General features: G+C 34.8%; 1 protein-coding gene across 2 annotated transcripts; it reads left to right on the plus strand.

The window, feature by feature from the left end:
• Window positions 1–7,116: 7,116 nt before the first annotated feature.
• LOC138692057 (zinc finger protein 235-like) lies at window positions 7,117–20,551 on the plus strand. Of its 2 annotated transcripts, none has more exons than XM_069814919.1 (5): window positions 7,117–7,265; window positions 8,829–8,926; window positions 11,009–11,143; window positions 12,161–12,240; window positions 17,338–20,551. In XM_069814919.1, exons 2-5 carry the CDS (start codon window positions 8,834–8,836, stop codon window positions 18,344–18,346), a joined length of 1,317 nt encoding a protein of 438 aa, XP_069671020.1. In that variant the 5' UTR covers window positions 7,117–7,265; window positions 8,829–8,833; the 3' UTR covers window positions 18,347–20,551. The 2 variants fall into 2 exon arrangements, with proteins under 2 accessions (XP_069671020.1, XP_069671019.1); XM_069814918.1 differs by having other exon boundaries at window positions 7,117–7,261.
• The last annotated feature ends 474 nt before the right edge of the window (window positions 20,552–21,025 follow it).

The following is a 21,025-nucleotide window of genomic DNA, read 5'->3' on the forward strand; positions in this document are numbered from 1 at the left end:
CGAAGTTCAATTTTATTTGCTTGTCACATAACTGTGTTAAGCTATGTGAACAGCCGGTATAAAATTTATTTCACTCTCAGAGGTTTGTCTGTGCATGAAATAATTTTTGTTACTGACGAGAAAGAAGTACACGTTGCCCCAGTAGAACTCTTATCAGTTTTCACACCTTTAAGTTATATATATATATATATAAATATCACATACAAAATATTTAAATTTGGTCTCATATTGACCAAACTGTCTTTTTCAGCACATTTCGGCTAAACTCAGGTATTTTATCGGTTTGCAGTTGTCATATTTCTCATACAAGAAGCCAAAACCAACACCCCCCCCCCCCTTGAATGATGTTGTAAATCACTAAGGTATGCAAATCGCTGTATATCGAGAACATTTTATTGTCACATTTTACACAGAAATAAAATATCATCCTGCACTTACAATAAATTCTTATACAGAAATTTTGGAATGGGCGAAAAAAGAAGTTAAAGAGGAAAGTTAGGTATCTGCTACCATATTTATGATTTATTATAGGCCAATCTATAATAGTAATGAAACAAGAACTATAATAAAATAAGCTATGAAAATAAAGGAGTATAAATAATTCAAGATCACCGCAATTTTATTTATACATTATCTAAAGCAATAGGGCCTCCTTTTAGAACCTAAGTTCATTATTTTTCTTTTGATGACAATGATTACTAAAATCCACGATAACATCGCTTCAGATATTCACTCATACAGTATCCATTAGATCCTTTATTTCTCAGCTGAAATAGGGAGTCGTTCTGAGCATAATGGACGGAAATTTACATATACTTTTGTGTGGGCCTCCTTACCCCGATTCTTTTTCATGACATTACTGTATTATATTGTGACTAGCCTTCACAAAAATTACTTCTGTGTCATCTGAAGTAAGTTCCAGCCATATTTCTTGAGTTACTTTCAGTTCAGGATCCTGTTGCATATCTTATTCTATCTGCCTTAAGCCTTAAAAGTGTGACTGATCCATCTCTTTAACAGTAAAGGTCTTATTATATATTCCTCACCTATATTCACCTGCTACCCACTGTTACATCAGTAATTCCTTCTCTTTTTCTCTATCGGCAAAATGCTATGCACTGAGAACATAAATTTCGGCTCAATTTGAGAAAAATAACCAATATATATTAACATTCTATCCAACTTATGTGTCGTAAAATAACCCAAATAAATAAAATCCAACCTATGTTGAATGTTGTCTTCATTGGTATCTGGCGCTTCCTGTTGGGTTCTATTGAAATAAAAACGATAGTACTATGTATTATGGAAGGAGTCCATAATTGTACCTATTTTTAAAAAGGGGGACAAAACCAACTGTGGTAACTTTCGAGGAATATCACTTTTGTTGACGTCGTACAAAATTTTGTCCAATATTCTTTTGAGGAGATTAACTCCGTACGTAGATGAAATTATTGGGGATCATCAGTGCGGTTTTCGGCGTAATAGATCGACTATTGATCAGATTTTTTGTATTCGGCAGATAATGGAGAAAAAATGGGAGTATAAGGGTACAGTACATCAGTTATTCACAGATTTCAAAAAGGCATATGACTCGGTTAAGAGGGAAGTATTAAATGATATTCTTATTGAATTTGGTATTCCCAAGAAACTAGTTCGACTAATTAAAATGTGTCTCAGTGAAACATACAGCAGAGTCCGTATAGGTCAGTTTCTATCTGATCCTTTTCCAATTCGCTGAGGGCTAAAGCAGGGAGATGCACTATCACCTTTACTTTTTAACTTCGCTTTAGAATATGCCATTAGGAAAGTTCAGGATAACAGGCAGGGTTTGGAATTGAACGGGTTACATCAGCTTCTTGGCTATGCAGATGATGTGAATATGTTAGGAGAAAATACACAAACGGTTAGGGAAAACACGGAAATTTTACTTGAAGCAAGTAAAGCGATCGGTTTGGAAGTAAATCCCGAAAAGACAAAGTATATGATTATGTCTCGTGACGGGAATATTGTACGAAATGGAAATATAAATATTGGAGATTTATCCTTCGAAGAGGTGGAAAAATTCAAATATCTTGGAGCAACAGTAACAAATATAAATGACACTCGGGAGGAAATTAAACGCAGAATAAATATGGGAAATGCGTGTTATTATTCGGTTGAGAAGCTCTTATCATCCAGTCTGCTCTCCAAAAATCTGAAAGTTAGAATTTATAAAACAGTTATATTACCGGTTCTTCTATATGGCTGTGAAACTTGGACTCTCACTCTGAGAGAGGAACATAGGTTAAGGGTGTTTGAGAATAAGGTGCTTCGGAAAATATTTGGGGCTAAGCGGGATGAAGTTACAGGAGAATGGAGAAAGTTACACAACACAGAACTGCACGCATTGTATTCTTCACCTGACATAATTAGGAACTTGAAATCCAGACGTTTGAGATGGGCAGGGCATGTAGCACGTATGGGCGAATCCAGAAATGCATATAGAGTGTTAGTTGGGAGACCGGAGGGAAAAAGACCTTTAGGGAGGCCGAGACGTAGATGGGAGGATAATATTAAAATGGATTTGAGGGAGGTGGGGTATGATGATAGAGACTGGCTTAATCTTGCACAGGATAGGGACCGATGGCGGGCTTATGTGAGGGCGGCAATGAACCTTCGGGTTCCTTAAAAGCCATTTGTAAGTAAGTAAGTAAGTAAGTACTATGTATAAGGTATCATACAGTAATTTTATTCTTTATTCTCTTCGGAAGTTGATTTATTATTGTTAGTATTTAAACACTGCATTATCGGGCATTTTTTCTGTATAGATCAGGCTGTAATATGGATTTTTTCCAGACTCTACCAATAATTCAAACGAAATGTAGGAAAAATGTAAGATAATGGAAAGCTTAGGCGCTATATAATTAGTTGAAATACATAAAATCAGTTGTATTGCAAATTTAATTCATGATTGAAATATTTAGTGACGTTAAAGTACGCAATATCAAGATCTGTCCTGGATTCCTGTTGAATGAATCGTTAAATAAATAAAGAGTATTCTAGTCCTGTTCTTTTAAAGTATTTGCCAGGCTTGCTTCTGTGAAATGTACTTAAAATTGATTGAATTTTTTTAATTTCAAAGGCATTATTTCCATTAATACTATACATATTTTCATATATATATATATATATATATATATATATATATATAGTCCACACCTGTGGAGTGACGGTCAGCGCGTCTGGCTGCGAAACCAGGTGGTCCGGGTTCGAATCCCGGTCGGGGCAAGTTACCTGGTTGAGATATTTTCCAGGGTTTCCCCTCAACCCAATACGTGCAAATGCTGAGTAACTTTCGGTGCTGGACCCCGGACTGATTTCAGCGGCATTATCACCTTCATATCATTCAGACGCTAAATAACCTAGATGTTGATACAGCGTCGTAAAATAACCCAATAAAATAAAAAAAAATTCATATATGTGTATTAACGGCGGCTGTTTCAGGGTCTTATTTGCACTCTTCAGCCATCCTGAACATTTCGTTTTTGTGTTTACAAATGTATTCGTGTCAGGTGCTGACGTAAGTTTTAGCCAGGCAAATCGGATTTGGGGGGGGGGGTGTACATTGGAAACATAATGTTGATCTGTTCGGATTTAATAGTGGAAATTTTTGCAAGGTTTTTTTTTCTCCCTCTATTGTGGTGATAGTGAATGTGGTGGAAATTTCAGTTTAGTTTTGTTTGTCGATTCTGGCAATTTTGGTACTGTGTCAGTTCTATTTTACTATTTCGCTGGTTAGACAGAAAGCTTGCGTGTTGATGTTATCCACCATCGCCTTTCTTTGGAGGTTGCGACAACTCCGTACTGGTAAGCTACAGCTGCTTTTGTTAGTGGTTGTGTTGTTGGTAAGTTCCACTTCCTATATAACAGGGTTGCCAGATAAATGAAACGCAATCGTCGTACCAACTTATGAAAAATGTGGTACTTTAGCATGAAATTGTCGTACATTCATCATGTCACTATTTTATAGGTAGTGCGCACAAATATATTTCACTTAACACCCCAGAAAAAAATGTTTCATAAGCTATAAATTTATATTCATTCATCCATAGTTTTCTGTCCAAGAGCAGATCTTTCACTGCAAACCCAGAATTCTCCAGTATTTCCTATTAATTTCTCCAGTCAATCTAGAATTTTAATACTTATAGTTGATATCCACAATGGCATTTAGCATCCAAATTACCATTTCTTCATCAACACTGTCATTTTCGGTAAAGAATCCACAATGACGCTTGATCGGAAACAACAGCCAGCAGAAACTTTATCTTTGGTCGGCGCAACGACAGATATTTAATATCAATCAGCGCGGCAGCTGATGATTACATCAAATTAATCCACCTGCAGTCGACTCAAATCCGACATCGCTAAAATGTCAGCGCGTCTAGATTTCTTAATCCTAGCGCGGTACTATTTCATTCACACACACAAAAAAAAAAAATACTTCCATTGCTGAACATACAATGAAGTTAGCAGATCTCTGAACACGTGTTACGTTGGCATAACCGCACTGTACATGAAACCTGGGGCCTGTTTCACAATGTTTACAAGCTTTGTAATTTGTAAACTTCGCTTGTAGATTGTAAACTTCTGTTTCACAATCTTTGTTTGTAATGTTGAACTTTACAAAGGTAATAAAAGCTTTACAAATTAAATTTTGCTCACTTTACAAGCATTCTGTTCCACAATGAAGGGTAATTTTACAAACGTGTAAACTTTACTTGTAAAGTTAGCACATTTTTCTACAATAGCTCTGAGATGTGTAAAGTTTGATATTGCAACAAATTCTGAATAAATACAATAAAGATATATTTATTAAATTAATTTTTTGAGTAACTGGGTAATGTTAGGAATTAAACAAGAGCAGTTTTGATGTTATTAAGTAGTTCTAATGACTCAGACGAAGATATTGAATTTAGGCCTAATCAAACAAAGACATATACATAAAATTTTCCGGCCAAGAATTAATAATATGTTCGTATCATTGTATGAATTTGATGAAAGATTTCGAATGAGTCCCGCGCAATACTTCAGAATACCGCATGAGTATTTATATACGAAGACTGTATTTAATAAATAATCACACTTAAAAGAGAGTTCCCTGCACCAAAAATAAATTAATTCAATAATACAATAACGACACTGAAGGTGTTTCGAGTCCCGTTTCGCTGGAATCTCTCCAAGATATGGGACATCACATCCAAAATGGAAAAGTGGTGCCCTAACCTCAAAGCGAGAACTGTATTGTTTTGCATTGGTTTAATATACTAGCTGTCAGTCCTGTCAATTCCGTGCGTTAGTAGATAAGCACGGAATTTCTAAGTTATGTGTGCAAAAGTGCCCATTGGGTAATTGATGTTGTTAAAAGAGTTAAATTCGAGACAGGTTTTGATAATAAATACAATAAATAAACACTTATTAAATTGATTTTTGAGTAAGTGGATAATATTAAGAATTCAACTAAAGCAGTTTTGATGTTATTAAGGAGTTCTAATGACTCAGACGAAGATATTGAATTTAGGCCTAATCAAACGAAGACGTATACGTAAAATTCTCCGGGCAAGAATTAATAACAAGTTCGTATCATTGTATAAATTTAATGAAAGGTTTCGAATGAGTCCCGCGCTATACTTCAGAATACCGCGTAAATATTTATATATGGAAATTGTATTTAATAAATACTCGAACTTAATAAAGAAGTTCCCTGCACCAAAAATAAATAATTCAATAGCGAGACTACTTACGCGGTATTCTGAAGTCGTTTCGAGTCCCGTTTCGCTGGAATTTCTCCTACAAGATATGGGACATCATATTCTAACATCCAAAAGAGAAAAGTAATGCCCTAACCTCAAAGCTAGAACTGTATTGTTTTGCATTGGATGCATACTAGCTGTCAGTTCCGTGGGTTAGCAGATAAGCACGGAATTTCTAAGATATCAGTGTGCAAAAGTGCCCACAGGGTAGTTGATGTTATTAAAAGAGTTAAATTCGGGGCAGGTTTTTGATCACCAAAATGTTATTTACTATAGCACAGAATTTTTATGCTGCTGATGGGATCACTAATGTTTGAGAGGTTAGGAATGCAACATTAATAAATATTGATGGATCAACACAATTAACCTGATTTTGTGTTTAGACATCGTAATTATTTTATCAATTGCATATTTGTACGTGGATCAAATCTGTTATTTACTTATTTAACTGAATTTTATGCTAAATTTGGTCATTTAAGTAATAGAATTATTGGTGTACTCGACCAATCACATCACATGAAACTCCATTGTCGCCAATATATAAAAATCTAAATACTTTTAATGTTTTTAACAGTACTTTATATTTTCTGTTGGTGAATTATAAATCAGCAAGCTTAGAATAATCTATTTTAGTACAAAATATAAACATATGTGTCGACAGTAGTAAAAATACAGCGATTTTAGCTCTGCTCCTTAGCGATTTTAGTAAACTGTCGTTGGCGATATTGTGTAACCAATAATGCGTATTTGTAAATTTCTTTAGCTGATTTTGTAAAGTTCGTCAGACTTTACAAACTAATAAAATAGCATTGTGAAACACAATTTACAAGCATTTGTAATCTTTTACTTGTTATTTGTAAATTGTTAATTTGTAATTTGTAAGGATTGCGAAACGGGCCCCTGGAGTTCAATATGACGAATTTATGATTTGCATGGTAAGAGTGTAGTCACCATATTGATTTTCAAAGCATCTTTTATCCCTTTAAAGCATATATGTATGTGTATGTGTGTGTGTGTGTGTGTGTGTGTGTGTGTGTGTGTGATCAGGGATATTAGTGAATGACACACTGAATGAAGAAAAGTTGTGTAGAAAAGAGGCAAATTAACTTATTTTTTTTTTTATTATAGTCCGACATTGTCAGTTCCAAAATAATTTTGTCCCTTCAGTAAAATAGTCGTACCAAATTGCGTACGACTTAGAGTTCGGTCGTACCTCGTACAATTAGTCAAAATATTTGTAAGCGTACGACTATAGTCGTATGTATGGCAACCCTGCTATATAAATTGTTTTGTCTCACGGTCTTCTATGTGTATATGGCGTCAAAAGTATCCATATTCCTTTCACGGCTTGCTTGATTACGTTTCATGCTGAACTTGATGTTAAATCAACTCGCATCTACTAATCTCCACTTTCTTGTAATATGTGCTAACATTCAACGTGATTATTGCTTAATAGTTACATCTGGAAATAGGTATGTAAGTATATTATTTTTCTTTCACAGAGATCAGCATATTCTTACACTGTATCCCGTTTAAGCGTAACTTGTATGACATCTTATTCAGAAACGGAATTTGCTAAGCTTACCACACGTCCCATAAAAAATGTGACAGTCTCCTTTCCTGGCTTAGGCGCTCTTCGTTCCCATAACTTTGTTGGGACGGGCAAAGTCCCGTTTTTAATCAAACTTTATTTCATAATGTAAAAATCATAGGCCTAAATTAATGTTGAAAATATTTTACGTAAATCTTTGCAGATGTTCGATTTTCAAATCAGCAAACATGAATGAACTATGTATAGTGATGTAAATAAATTGACAAACATTTTTTTTTTTACAGGGAATAGTGTTTTTTTTATTAACTCCCTCGTTTCAGTATTACTTATAGTACCTTTTCAGTAATCTCTGTCTTCAGTTTCCTTAAAAAAACGTCTACAGTAAAAGTGTCTCATATTTTCACGACACAGTTATGGCATCTTTAGACTTTCCCTCAATGTAAGATAAAACTTTGGGAGTGAATGAGAATAACACACTTCCCTGAATGACTTTCAACCCAACTTTCTGTTTTGGTGTAACGGTTGTAGGCCCATAGTGGAGAAATTTATATCATTCCTTGCATACTATTCTGTAAAGATTGGATTCAGGAAAATGTATTTACATTTATAAGCCATATGCTAAGGTTTGCATGCTATTGTTTCCCTTGTCATTGGCTTCACTTCCAAGCAGCACATTTAAAAGAAATCGTTGTGACAGCGTCAGTCTCCAGTTCTTCAGTTTTGTTAGTAACTTATCCCTAGAATCAACTTGCTAATCTCTGTTCTTGTAGATTTTCGTTTGTATTCGTAACAGATATACACGAAAGGTTCATTTAAGGTTACACGGTTCAACTTTTCTTTCAACTTTTACGCATTCAAGAAATGCATGCAAGGGTGAACGAAACGTTTTCAATTGTACATGCCTCTTCCACTAAAAATGAGAGCGCATACGGCAGTTGAAAGATACCCATCGCCGGTTGGTATATTCTGCGTATTTCGATCAATAGTAGCACTTAGCGAGTAGCTGATTGTTTTAGGTGCCGTGAATAAATTGAAAATTTTTTTGTTTGGTGATGGTGGACTTTTCAACTTTGTTGAAGGTGATCGCAAATACGAGTGCTTATGTAATGTTCAACAACAATTTTGGAAATCAATTAGGCCTAAGTATAAGTATTGGACCAATATTTAATATTTATTAATTAATATAGCCTGTGTACGTAATGAAGATGACGTTCGACATTATGCGTCGTGTAGAGATAAAATCTACATGCATCTCTTTTATTTTATGTGTATTGCAAGAAACTGTTAATGATTGATTGATTGAACGCTCGTTTTCAACATGATTCTTTCAATATTCTCCCCCAGATTTCATGCGTAAACTTGTGGAAAATTGAACCGTGTAGATGCACTTGAAGATTTGTAACTATTACTTAACATGGTAGTAAGTATATCCAAATAGTTCACAATATGGATGTCAATTTGAATTTTTATATTAATATCCTTTACAGTTGTGATGGACGTGATCAAGATGGAACCTGACTCCGACCCACTTGCTATACAAGCAAATGATAACGCAGATACAGAAGAGAAGAAACCTCTATCTCAGGTATATTTAGATCAGTGGTTCCCAGACTCTGCCTAGTGTTCATTCCTAAGAATTATGATATATTTCATTAGCAGGATTTGAAGAACCGCCCATTTCGTCTTCTGAAACATGTTCTCTGATTGGCTATTCAGTATATCGATAGGAAATAAGTATTTAGCTATCGAATGTAATAGGTATTTTGGTTGAAATAATTCGCTCATATGCAAGCCACCACGCAATTTACCATTGCAAACTTTGTCCAGTTTATTCTTTCCGAAAATTGCGGTCCGGCCCTAATTTCCGAGAAAAATTGAGTTCACATTACACAATCTGGCAACACTGATAAACTGTAGCATGGAAGTAGAATAGGTCTAACATCAGTGGGCCACTTACGTCGTTGCTTTCATAACCTCGTGGTAACACGAACGTCTTCATATCGTAACTGTACGTGTTCGAATCCCGTCTGTCTGCTTATTTTTTTATATATAAAGTTGTTTTTAATACTAGCATTTTACTGTTTTTCAAACTCATTTGTTTCGAAATGAATTATAGTAAAACAATATTTTCATTAACTTATTTATTTATGTAGAATTCCGTGATGCATTTTTAAATAGTAGGCTGTTTCTTTAGTAGTCACTACATTTTTACACTTACTGTATTGTGTTTCATTTATTTACAACGTGTACTTAAAACCATTACTCTCCATATGACGACAAAAGTGTGCGAGCCTAATAATGTCTTGCCATACGAGCGAATAGGGATTATAAAGAATGGACACTTCGCGTCGGTACCTTTGATGTAGCCGGACGGATTTCAATGACCTTCAAGCCAGCTAAAGCGTGAGATTCTGCTTTCTCCCTAGAGTTGGCGCTGACATCAAATCAGCTAGCAGTCGACACAGCGGAAATATAACACATATAATTAATACATCTAGGTACGTTATGTACTCAAATACTATAAATTTTGTCCATAAAATAATAAATCCGTCATTAACTGTAATGTCTAGACTCTAGAGTTCCTTAATAATGAGAGTTGAGACGTTGACCCCAACAACAATTAAAATATATAATGATTTGATAGCGCTGAAAATGGAAAAACAAAACTCTTACGAGAAGTAAAACCATATACCTATATTATATTATATACAAATATTAAACGAATTCGATACTTAATTTTATAATATATTATATTATTTTATAATATAATTTATTATACCTGAAGTATAAAATATTATTACAACTAGATTGTCACTGGGGAATAAGGAAAAGCTGTTAACTTGAATTTATTTGAAGCAAAGCGTTACTGGATTATGCAATAAGGTAGGCGATGTTTGGATCCTGTGTCTCAACTCTATTCTAATTATTATCTTAGCGAATGCTCGATTATATTAACTTCTAGCGCTTGAAATTGGAACTAAACGCTGGCGCACAGAGAAACAACACACAGGAAAATTCGCTTAGTGTCCAGTCTTTATAATCCCTATTCGCTGGCCGTACGTTATGCAACATATCCCTGTTGACAGTCCTTACATATGCATGAAGCCGTGCAGCAAGACCCATCGGGCTCTGAAGGGGTTTATTATATAAATTAAATACATAAATAACAACTTCTTAGTAGAGTCGCGCCACTGAATCTTATGTTGCAGTTCTACAATCCTTCACTTACCCCTAGATTATCAGACCACGTAACTGAAGCGGGTAAGTAATGATGGGTTGACTTGACATTCATGCTGCCTTTTATCCAGCGGTCCACACCTGTGGAGTAACGGTTAGCGCGTCTAGCCGCGAAACCAGGTGGCCCGGGTTCGATTCCCGGTCGGGGCAAGTTACCTGGTTGAGGTTTTCCCGGGCATTATCACCATCTCATTCAGACGCTAAATAACCTAAGATGTTGATAAAGCGTCGTAAAATAACCTACTAAAATAAAATAAAAAAATTTATCCAGCATTGCCAGATTGTGTACCTAATTTGAACTCAATTTTTTCTCGGAAATTTAGGCCCGGGCGCAATTTTGGGAAAGAATAATTTAGACATAGTTTGGATAGGCTTTCATAGACACAAATTGTGGTTCACCATGAATAATTATTACGTGTGTGTTTCGCAGGATGGAAAGCTAACAGATCTGTTCGTGAATGAAATAAAAACTGAATGTATGGACCACAACTGTGATCTGTATTCAGAGACATTTGAGGAAACTTCTGTGCGAATTGACTTTCCTATCGTGAAGAGTGAAGCAGAGGTGAGTGTTGGGTTGCCAGGTGTCCGGTATTTTACGGGTTGTCCCGTATTTTACCCACATTTTCGCCAGTCACACGTCCCACGTATTTGATACTATTTTCTCCCGTACTTAAATGTTTCGTATTGAATCAGTGCTTTTTTTACTCTTCTCATATTGATACCAACGGTATTGGTAAGGCAATTCATGGTTTTGTATCTTTGAAATTTATTATTTATTTCCATATCGTATTCTTCATCAAAAGTCTTTCTCTTATTTACTGGATTAAGTAAAATTTCCAACAAAATGTCAAGATCCCTAGTTTTTCATTTTTTTGTATTTGTTTCCATATCATGTTTTTGTCAAGAATGCTTATATTGTATACTGCACTTGGTATGATTTAAATTCAAGCCTGCATCATATACAGGGTGGAAGTGAAATAGCCTTGCAGATTTTTCAGATCGAATGTCTCATGTTCTATATAACAAAAAATTATATCATATTGGTGGAAAGTTAATAGTTTCTTCACAAAAAACTTTTTTTTTCTCAAATGTTTCACAACATTTTATGCGGTACCTATTGCGAGTAGAATCGTAATTTTTGTTCATATCGATCGGAAAACTAATAAAGAATAATTTATCTCTCTGGCGAATTTTAATAATGTGGACGGTTTTCGTGTAAATTTAATTTTTAAAACCTCCTATTTGAAGCCACTGCACGATACGGTTTGGTTGCAACACAGCGCCAGGGAACAGCTCACCTTGCGAGATATATCGAATTCGTTGACGTCTTACATCTGTATCACGAGAAGGTGTGTTAGTGGCGATGTTGCTGGACTGCTGAAAGTTCAAACCTATGTAATTTTCTAATTAACCGTGCATATAACCACGAAACTTAATAGAGGTTTTCTATTCGTTTCAGTGCATCCTAGCGTCTCTTTCAAACTGCAAGCTTATTTTACTTCCAACCTGTATACTAGCATGCATTGATTCTATATCTGTTATTTTCCTATACATTTCTTTACATAATCTCCTTTTCTAGGAAGAGTGTTGTAAGTTGGATCTAGTGGAGGAAGTCAAAATGGAAGTAACTGAAAATGAGAATGAAGCCTTAACTGAGAGGTGAGTGAAGTGTGTTATGCTTTACTTCATTGTTGGTTTCAATGGTTTATTTGAGTAATGACGAAAGAAAGACAATTGTATTACAGTATAATCCCTTTTATCCAGCACCAAAGGGACCAGACCAGCTCCTGATACGACATTTTGCCGGATAATTGATAAATACCTGTATATAGAAAAAAAATCGTATTTCATGGTGCCAAATGTTGAAACTGCAGCCAAGTGAAGCTTATTTCTCTATGCCTGGCTCTTGCTCATAACTGAATAAACATAAACTGTGTGGATTTTCTTTATTAAAACACATCACACTATACAAATAATACATTAGTTCTAGGTTCGAATATTCACTGAAAATGAGAGTTCGTGCTATCTTCCTTATGTGGCAACACTGATGCCCTGAACATTGCTAAATGAACATAAAAATTGTGCGGATTTTCTTTATTAAAACACATCACACAATAGAAATTAATAAATAAATTTTAGGTTCGAATATTGAAAACGGAAGTTCGTGCCAACTTCCTAAAGTGGCAACACTGACGTCCCAAACATAATTAAACAGACATTATGGCAGGGGCGGCCGTCCTTATGTGCTGCAGTGCTACAGCACAATGATAATTTTTGCTCAAATAAAGTGTTTGCAATACCATAGTATTTGATCTGTCATTTGACAATTTCCCGTGGTTATGTTCACGACGCGTTATAGAGTGTTTAGTCTTCGCTCTTCGCTCTTTGGTGCCTCAGGGGGTTCGTTGTGCTACTCAAAACTTACATGAGGATGTAGACAGTTAATGCGCATGTGCGAAGCTGAAATCACTGCTCTGATTGGCTACTTTTACGCGGGGAAGTGCTGTAGTCAGCTTCAGCGCAACACAGCTTGGAGATTGCAAAAGTAAAGCGTAACGAAAGAATGCTTGTTTGTGGAGGAACTCGGAACTATGTACAATGTATTTGGTAATTCAAATGTTCGACTGCTGCTGCCATCTACCGGTTTTTTGAGGTTCCTCCTGAATCAATCAGCAAGCGACGGAAAATTGAATCCCAGAAAATTGATGCCAAGGAGGTATGTAACCATATAATTCAGGAAACTACTCATCTTTTCCAATCTTTAAGCTACCTATACGCAACAAAATTGTTAAACAGCAAATTTTTGACAATTTTTTGCATAATTTTCCTGAACGCGAACTTGAAGTTGCTGTCAACAGCTATACTGTACTGAACAAAAGAGTGTTAAAGACACAACTTGGAGTTCTATACGGAAGATCCGACTTCCGAAATATAGATGGCTGTTCAATTGTTACGAAACATAGTCTCCAACAATTCACGGGATCCATTCTGTGAAGTAACGAAGTTGTTAAATATTTTGGTTACAACACCAGTGACCACTGCTGAGCCAGAAAGATGTTTTTCTTGCTTGAAACGCATAAAAACGTTTTTAAGGAACACTATGTCCCAGGATCGCCTCACTGCTCTTGCAATACTGTCAATAGAAAAGAGTATAATGTCCAGGACGGAGGGATTTAACGTTCAACACCAGGGTAATTGACAAGTTCTGCAGTAGGAAGGAACTCCATATTTCGTCACTAGGCGAGTCTCAAATTAAGATAAATGCATATAAGTGTATACAGTAGGCTGATATAGAGATTGTAGCACACTCATTATTTTGACCACCAGCCGCTACTGCATTATGGACTATTATGATGGACTATTTTTTTTTTATTTTAACCTGTCTTGTCTCGAAATATTTTAACCATAATGTCAGATTCAACTATCTGCGCATGCGTCAACATTTCAGAATTCCCAGTTCCTGCACTTAGTCCAGAACCAATTTCACTCGTTCCGAATCAGTTCTAAAACACATTGTAACAGGGAACTCGAAGTTCAGTATCGATTTGAAATCAGTACTGTTCTTGTTGGAACACACATAGAGTTACTGTTCGTGAGCAGGTAGTTCAGAATCGATTCTGAACCGTGCTGAAATAAACCTATTATTAGTAGTATTTTGTTTAACCGCGATCAATGACGTCACTTCCTCTTATTCTTGGTATGGAGACTTCAAAATTCCTTATATCAGCTATGCCATGTGGACTCTCAGTAATTTCTGGGAATACGACAGACCTCTGGGATGGATAATTTGTTTTCTAATCACGAGTTCTGCAATACGAAAATAATATTATACTCTTACGATACACTTTGACATTTCGAAAAATCTGTTGCTATCTCGACGTAATTTTTTAATGTAGATCAAGAAGAAATATATCGCATGCGTCTCATTCCATTCCAATCCATTCATTAACTACTACTCGTACTATAATTGGTTGATGTGTTTATCGTAAAGACAACAACAAAAATTGTGCATTGATATGATCGGATATATACTTTCAGTTAGTGAAGTGCGATAGAAGTGGACTACGATTATATCGATATAAGATTCGATAGGATTTTACAGAACTGATATGTATTAATGGTTTTCATATTTTTACATAAAAAATTTTACTATTAGATCACTAAATATAATATGACATATAAGTTTTTTTACTGTGTCTTTATTAGATATACTAGCTGTACCCCTGTGCTCCGCTGCACCCGTTAGAAATAAATATAAAGTAATTACATAATTAAAATAGGACGTTTGATCCAGGGAACATTCTTGTTTAATAGAAGGATAAATCGTTTAATATGTTACTTAATTTAAATTGTATTTGAATAATTAAAATGCGATAATTTTGGTCCAGAGAGCAATCATTTGGTGCCATGACAATTCCTTTAGCATGTTTTTTAATTGTTATTACATGCAACCATAGTTTAATGAAGATTGACATATAATTTAGTTTTAATGTGTATACTTTATTTTCTTGCTATATGTTTCAGAAGTTACTGTAATAACATTGTAGAATTGGATACTTTAAAGTAGAATGGTGCAAAGTGCCAAAATGAAACATTGGAGATAAGATAAAAAAATGTAGCTATAAGAATAATTGTACACATATTTGTGTTATGTTTTTTTTTTACTGATAGAAAACAGTAATAGTACAGTGTTTACTCAATAATAGTGGTATGTAAAGACATTATTTCTCCATATTTAATTATGTAACACAGATTGTGAAAAGGGTTAAGTAATGGGTACAGTTGCAGCAGGGGCGTATTTTGCGGGCTACCGGTGGTAGCCCAAGGAAATTACAAAAGAAAAAGTTTATAATATAACATAATGTAATAATTTTGTATTATTAGTTTTACCATAGTAATTAAAATTAAAGTAATTGTTAGATATATTTTGTGTAATAATAGGGTCAGCGGTAGCCCAAACCCTTTAACCAGTATACGCCTCTGAGTTGCAGTAGAATGGTGCAAAGTCCAATACCTATTTTTTCCTATTCCGGAGCAATTTTTACTCTCAGATCTGCCTGTAGAACTGCCTATGCTCCTCACTTGGAAGATAGGGAGTCATTGCTAGTAGATCCCCCTTCTTTTCCTCAGTAATTTCCCTATTTTATGCTTTAACTTGAAACAATGCTGACTGCAATCTTTCATGTTTTTTTTTTTTCCTTTTTAAGCACTTTAATGGTATGCACTGCTTCATTATCATGGGACTATTTCACAGAAACACTACCTTCTTTACTAACATCATACTGAATGCAACATGCCCAAAAAATATCAAAGTTCTTGATAGAAATTAGTTGATCAGCAACATCTTGCATATTAAGGAAATATGACTCTAGCATTGAAACGGTTTGAAATGGTTTTACAACTTTAGAGTCTTGTACGATTTTAAGCAGGTCCCTAGGAATGAAGGCTTTTGTCACTTTCTGTCGTTTTTCAATCAAAGCGAAATCAGAATCGCATTGCAAGAAACTTTGGCCGCTGAGAAGGAAATGTTGTTCTATGTGCTCAAATAAACCAATGGCAACTAAAAAGAGACACATGAAAACTATTACACGATTTTTGTTTCCAGCTGCACAGTTATCAATTCTTCGTGTTTGTTATGTCCATATTCATCAGTTTTAGTACACACGAGGCAATCTCATTGGCACCTCTACTCGCGATGCTTTCATCCCACATACACATGTAAGACTGCATTGTATCACATACACAAACTCCAAAGTTATAACGTGAAAGCTGGCATCTGTAAAACATTTCGCTGTGTGTAAGTTTGAGCACAAACATGACCTGTTGAAGATACATTGCATTCTATGATGCAGCTCAATAGGGCGTTTACTATCTCAAACTGCATGGTGCTGGCAACGTAACATCTAAATATCTCGCTTAAGAAACACAACTGGATGTAGCCTCTTTCATACATCATCCTCCTAGGCACATTGCACTTTTCTGCATAATAATTTCGTTTTCTATGATTTTGGCACTTTGCACCTTTCTACTTTAAAGTATCCAATTATGTCCGTCTAGAGAAACCACACTTTCGAATGGTGAAATAATAATTAAACAATTAATTAGCTTCCGATATTACTTCATACAAACACAGAAACATTCTCTTAGGGTATGTTTAATGGCTTTCGATTGTTGTTGTCGAAGGCCCCTTATAGACGAAATCATTTGTTTTTATTTCACTACAGTGCCTTAGATGGCGTTGTTATTGTAATTTTAAAACTCATTTATCTCATTAAATATCAGTCCTATCAAAATTTTGTATAGAATAAAACTTATCGGAAATTATTTTTAAAGAAACTTCTGTTACGTAATATTTTTCATGAAAATCAATAATAAGCGAGATATTTCGATTTATTTAATTCAGGCCCCCTAATAACCCCCGTTTTAAAGTATTTTGAATGCCATAAGGCCTAAAATCTAAGTTACAATAACGAACCTTATTTATATTCAAGTATTCATATAAACGGTTCAGCCATTATCGCGTGAAAAGGTAACAAACATCCAGACAGACAGACAGACGTACAAACAAAAATTTGAAAAAAGCGATTTTCGATTTCAGGATGGTTAATTATAACATGGTAACACCAATTATTTTTGGAAAATCGAAAATTACCAGAAAAATTGTGGCTACAGATTTATTGTTAGTATAGATTGTTGATGCTGCTGATGTATTGAGTTTTAGGCATTGTTCGTACTGAGAGCAAATTTTTTTAACAGCATTGTGGATATCCATAACAACGGAGTACCCAGTTACTGCTACAATGCAGCACAAGATGACATGAATACTGGCAAGAAGATATACAAATGTGATATTTGTGGAATGTGTTTTTCGCAGTTGGTATCTCTCAAAAAACATAGTACATTGCATACAGGCGGGAAGCCATTCACATGTAAAGAGTGCGGAAAGAATTTTTTTAATTCCGCAGACTTAAAACGACATTCACGCTTACATACCGGCGAGAGGCCTTTTAATTGTAACGTGTGTGGAAAGACTTTTTCAGATTCGGGTTATCTGAAAAAGCATGAAACAATACACACTGGCGTGAAGGCATTCAGTTGTGATGTATGTGGAAAGCATTTTTCGCAATTGGCAAATCTTAGAAAGCATTCACGCTCTCACACCGGCGAGAAACCATTCAGTTGTGATGTTTGTGGAAAGTGTTTTTCTCAATCGGGAAATTTGAAAAAGCATACTACCGTACACACGGAGCAAAAGCCTTTTATCTGTGATGTATGTGGAAAATATTTTTCGCAATTGACAAATCTGAAACAGCATGCGATTATACACACTGGCGACAAGCAGTTCAGTTGTGACGTTTGCGGAAAGTGTTTTTCGGACCCTAGATGTCTCAAAAACCATGGAATTGTGCACACGGGTGATAAACCGTTCAGTTGTGACGTATGTGGAAAGAATTTTTCTGAGTCTGGTTATCTTAAGAAGCATGCACGCTTACACACAGGTGAAAAGCCGTACAATTGCCATATTTGTGGGAAACTTTTCTCTTTCGCGGGAAATCTAATAAGCCATGTACGCACACATACAGGCGAAAAGCCATTTAGTTGTGATGTGTGTGGGAAATATTTTTCGCACTCAGGAAGTTTGAAAATTCATATTCGCATGCATACAGGTGAGAAGCCGTTCAAGTGCGATGTCTGTGGAGAGGGATATCCGTATTCCAATCTTCTGAAAAAGCATAAACGTGTACACGCAATCGAGAAGCATTAAATGCGATTTATTTAACGGCGCTCGCAATTGCCCAGGTTATATAAGCGTCGCTGGTGTACCTGACTTTGTCCCATAGGAGTTCTTTTGCATGCCTGTAGATCTATTGACGTGGCTGTCGCATTTGACCACAATTAAATACCATCGACCTGTGCCATGATTCAACCCAAAGTTTCGGGCTAAGGCCAGCATTCTACCCACTTAACTACGCTGGCAGGTCCTTGCAGTCAAACTAGAGACAATTGTAGCGCCATGTCTGTGGGATGTGGTGAGGTCGGAAATTCCAGAACGTCACTCTTCACTATCATACACCGCATCAGTGTTACGTGGCTTTCAAATATCATAATTTATGTATATTTATGGAATAGGTCTGAGCGTATATATTTGGAGTAGATTTTCTATATTAAGGGGAGGCAGAGGTGAAATTTTGAACAAAACTGAAGAAAATTTGTTTTTTTTTTTTTTCATTTTTATTATTTTTATACGCTATATTTTCATATTCCGTTGTTAGTTTTTGATTTTGTTCCTATAAAGTATTAAATTAAAACCAAGATAACTGTATTACTATATTATTTCCATAATAAACTAATACTTATTATTATTTATATACCTTCTCTGAACATATAAATAAAAAGAAATATTGAAAATTTCTTACAATATGGTGCATGGAGCATTTTATATCAAACGTTATAAAGTTTTATAATATTATTAATATTTACAGGACTATTGTACTTAGAAAGTTGAAACTTGGTATGTCCATTACTAATAACATACTTAGTATCCATGATCAATTTCAAAGAAATATGATAAATTTTGTGGATTTTGAAATATTGACCTCTGCCTCCGCTTAAATATAATTTTCAGGTGGAAAAGAGTGGCAAATGAAATGTCGCATGGGTCTGTGCAAGGAAAAAAAAAAAAATGAAAACTTTCCTACTGTTCTCTTATAATATGAAGTGTGTAGCCTATTTGTATAGTGGATATACTATTGAAATGCGATTTTTGTAGATCGTATTTGTATTTTGACAACAATGTTGTAATGATAATATATGCAAAATTCTTACAAAAGCTACATCTTACACTCTCTTCTGTTGTAATTCTTAATATTTCAGTTTACCAATGCTTGGATAATTTTTATCTTTATAACTCAGTATACCATAAATCACTGTTGAATATTTATGAAAATTTTTAGAGAATAATTTCAACTTCGTGTAGTTCAGAAATTGTATGTTCAACTACGAGACGCTATAATTAGTGTGTAAAGATTTCTAAGAGTTTACAAAATTAATATATTCAAGATTTTTATGTTTTTATATACACCATATTTACTCACATAATTCACGCCATCGCATAATCGACGCACCTGAATTTTTACCATAACATTTTCAAAATTATATATCCTCGAATATTTCACGCATTTGTCGGGTATATTTTGTAATTTTTTTCCTAGAACTTTTTATACCAAGAGGAATTTCGTTTAACATCTTTCAGCAGTCGATTTAGCACTGCTACTGGCTGCACTGGAAGATTCCGTAAGTTGAGGGTCTTCAACCTAGTGTTCGTGTGATATTTGTGCTAGTTTATCACCAATGCTCATACGAAAAAGCCATTTTGTAGTCCTCAGCTGTACGACGCTATACACGAGACCATTGTAAGGGATTTTATGTACCTGCTGATTTATAGATGACTTTTTCTGTTCTGTTGTAATCATAGTGTACTGGCAGTGAGACGAGAAATATATGAATATCATTTAAATAACATGAGAAAATACAGTGCAAGATCTCAATTTTTTCTTTGTAAATGTAGAATCCTGAAACTTTCCTCGCTTAAATCAGGCACCCCCATTTTAGAACATAAAAGTTTGGTAAAAAGAGGTGCGTGAATTGCGCCAGTAAATAGGATATATATTTTTATTTTTGTAGAATATCTCTAGGTTTGGTTAAAGCAACGCTGAATGATCTAAGAAACGTGCAAAGATGTCAAAGAGCTAACAAAAGTAATACAGTATATTTATGATTTTTATTTTTTCTTATATACATCATATTTACTCACATAATTCATATATAAACATTACACCTGAAGCACGTTTTCTATTATGAGTATTCTATGACAAATTATTTTTTAAGAATATTCTTTTAAGCTTGATATATATTTGTTTTATTACATGTTAATATTTTACATATGATAAAGTTAGAACCTATTGTGTACTCACTGTTGTCATTATATATATATATATATATATATATATATATATATATATCTCCCACACACACACACTCTCTCTGTCTCACACTACCTACCGCCATCTTTTTTTTCTGCAATTTTGATTTATCATCTGAATTACCCACTAGGAGAGACTGGAGAGGTTTGATCATAGTTAACACTTGACTCATCCCAATAATTTAAAAGTCTTCCAGTTTGTCGAGTGTCATCTTCTAGGAACATCATTGCTCTGAAAGCTAAAGATAATATTTGTGCTCGACAAGGAAGTGAAAGAATAAAAGCTAACCTAACACATCTTGTCTCTTTTGACTCAGAAAACTGTAGTTTTGTTGTTCCAGTTTGTAAGAATGCAGGTGGGTAAAATGTATAATATTGAAAAATACTTGTAGTTTTATTTGATTCTGTAATCTTTAAGGTTGAAATTGATATATTTACATTTTAGTGTCTTTCTAAAAAACT

Source organism: Periplaneta americana, chromosome 16, assembly GCF_040183065.1.
Source record: "Periplaneta americana isolate PAMFEO1 chromosome 16, P.americana_PAMFEO1_priV1, whole genome shotgun sequence".
Taxonomy (NCBI): domain Eukaryota; kingdom Metazoa; phylum Arthropoda; class Insecta; order Blattodea; family Blattidae; genus Periplaneta; species Periplaneta americana.

Excerpts from the sequence above, each read along its gene's own strand:
- LOC138692057 (XM_069814919.1), top strand. The coding sequence starts at position 8,834 with ATGGACGTGATCAAGATGGAACCTGACTCCGACCCACTTGCTATACAA. Across the intron at positions 11,144-12,160 it reads TCGTGAAGAGTGAAGCAGAG|GAAGAGTGTTGTAAGTTGGA; the intron begins GTGAGTGTTGGG and ends CTCCTTTTCTAG. Across the intron at positions 12,241-17,337 it reads AATGAAGCCTTAACTGAGAG|CATTGTGGATATCCATAACA; the intron begins GTGAGTGAAGTG and ends TTTTTTTAACAG.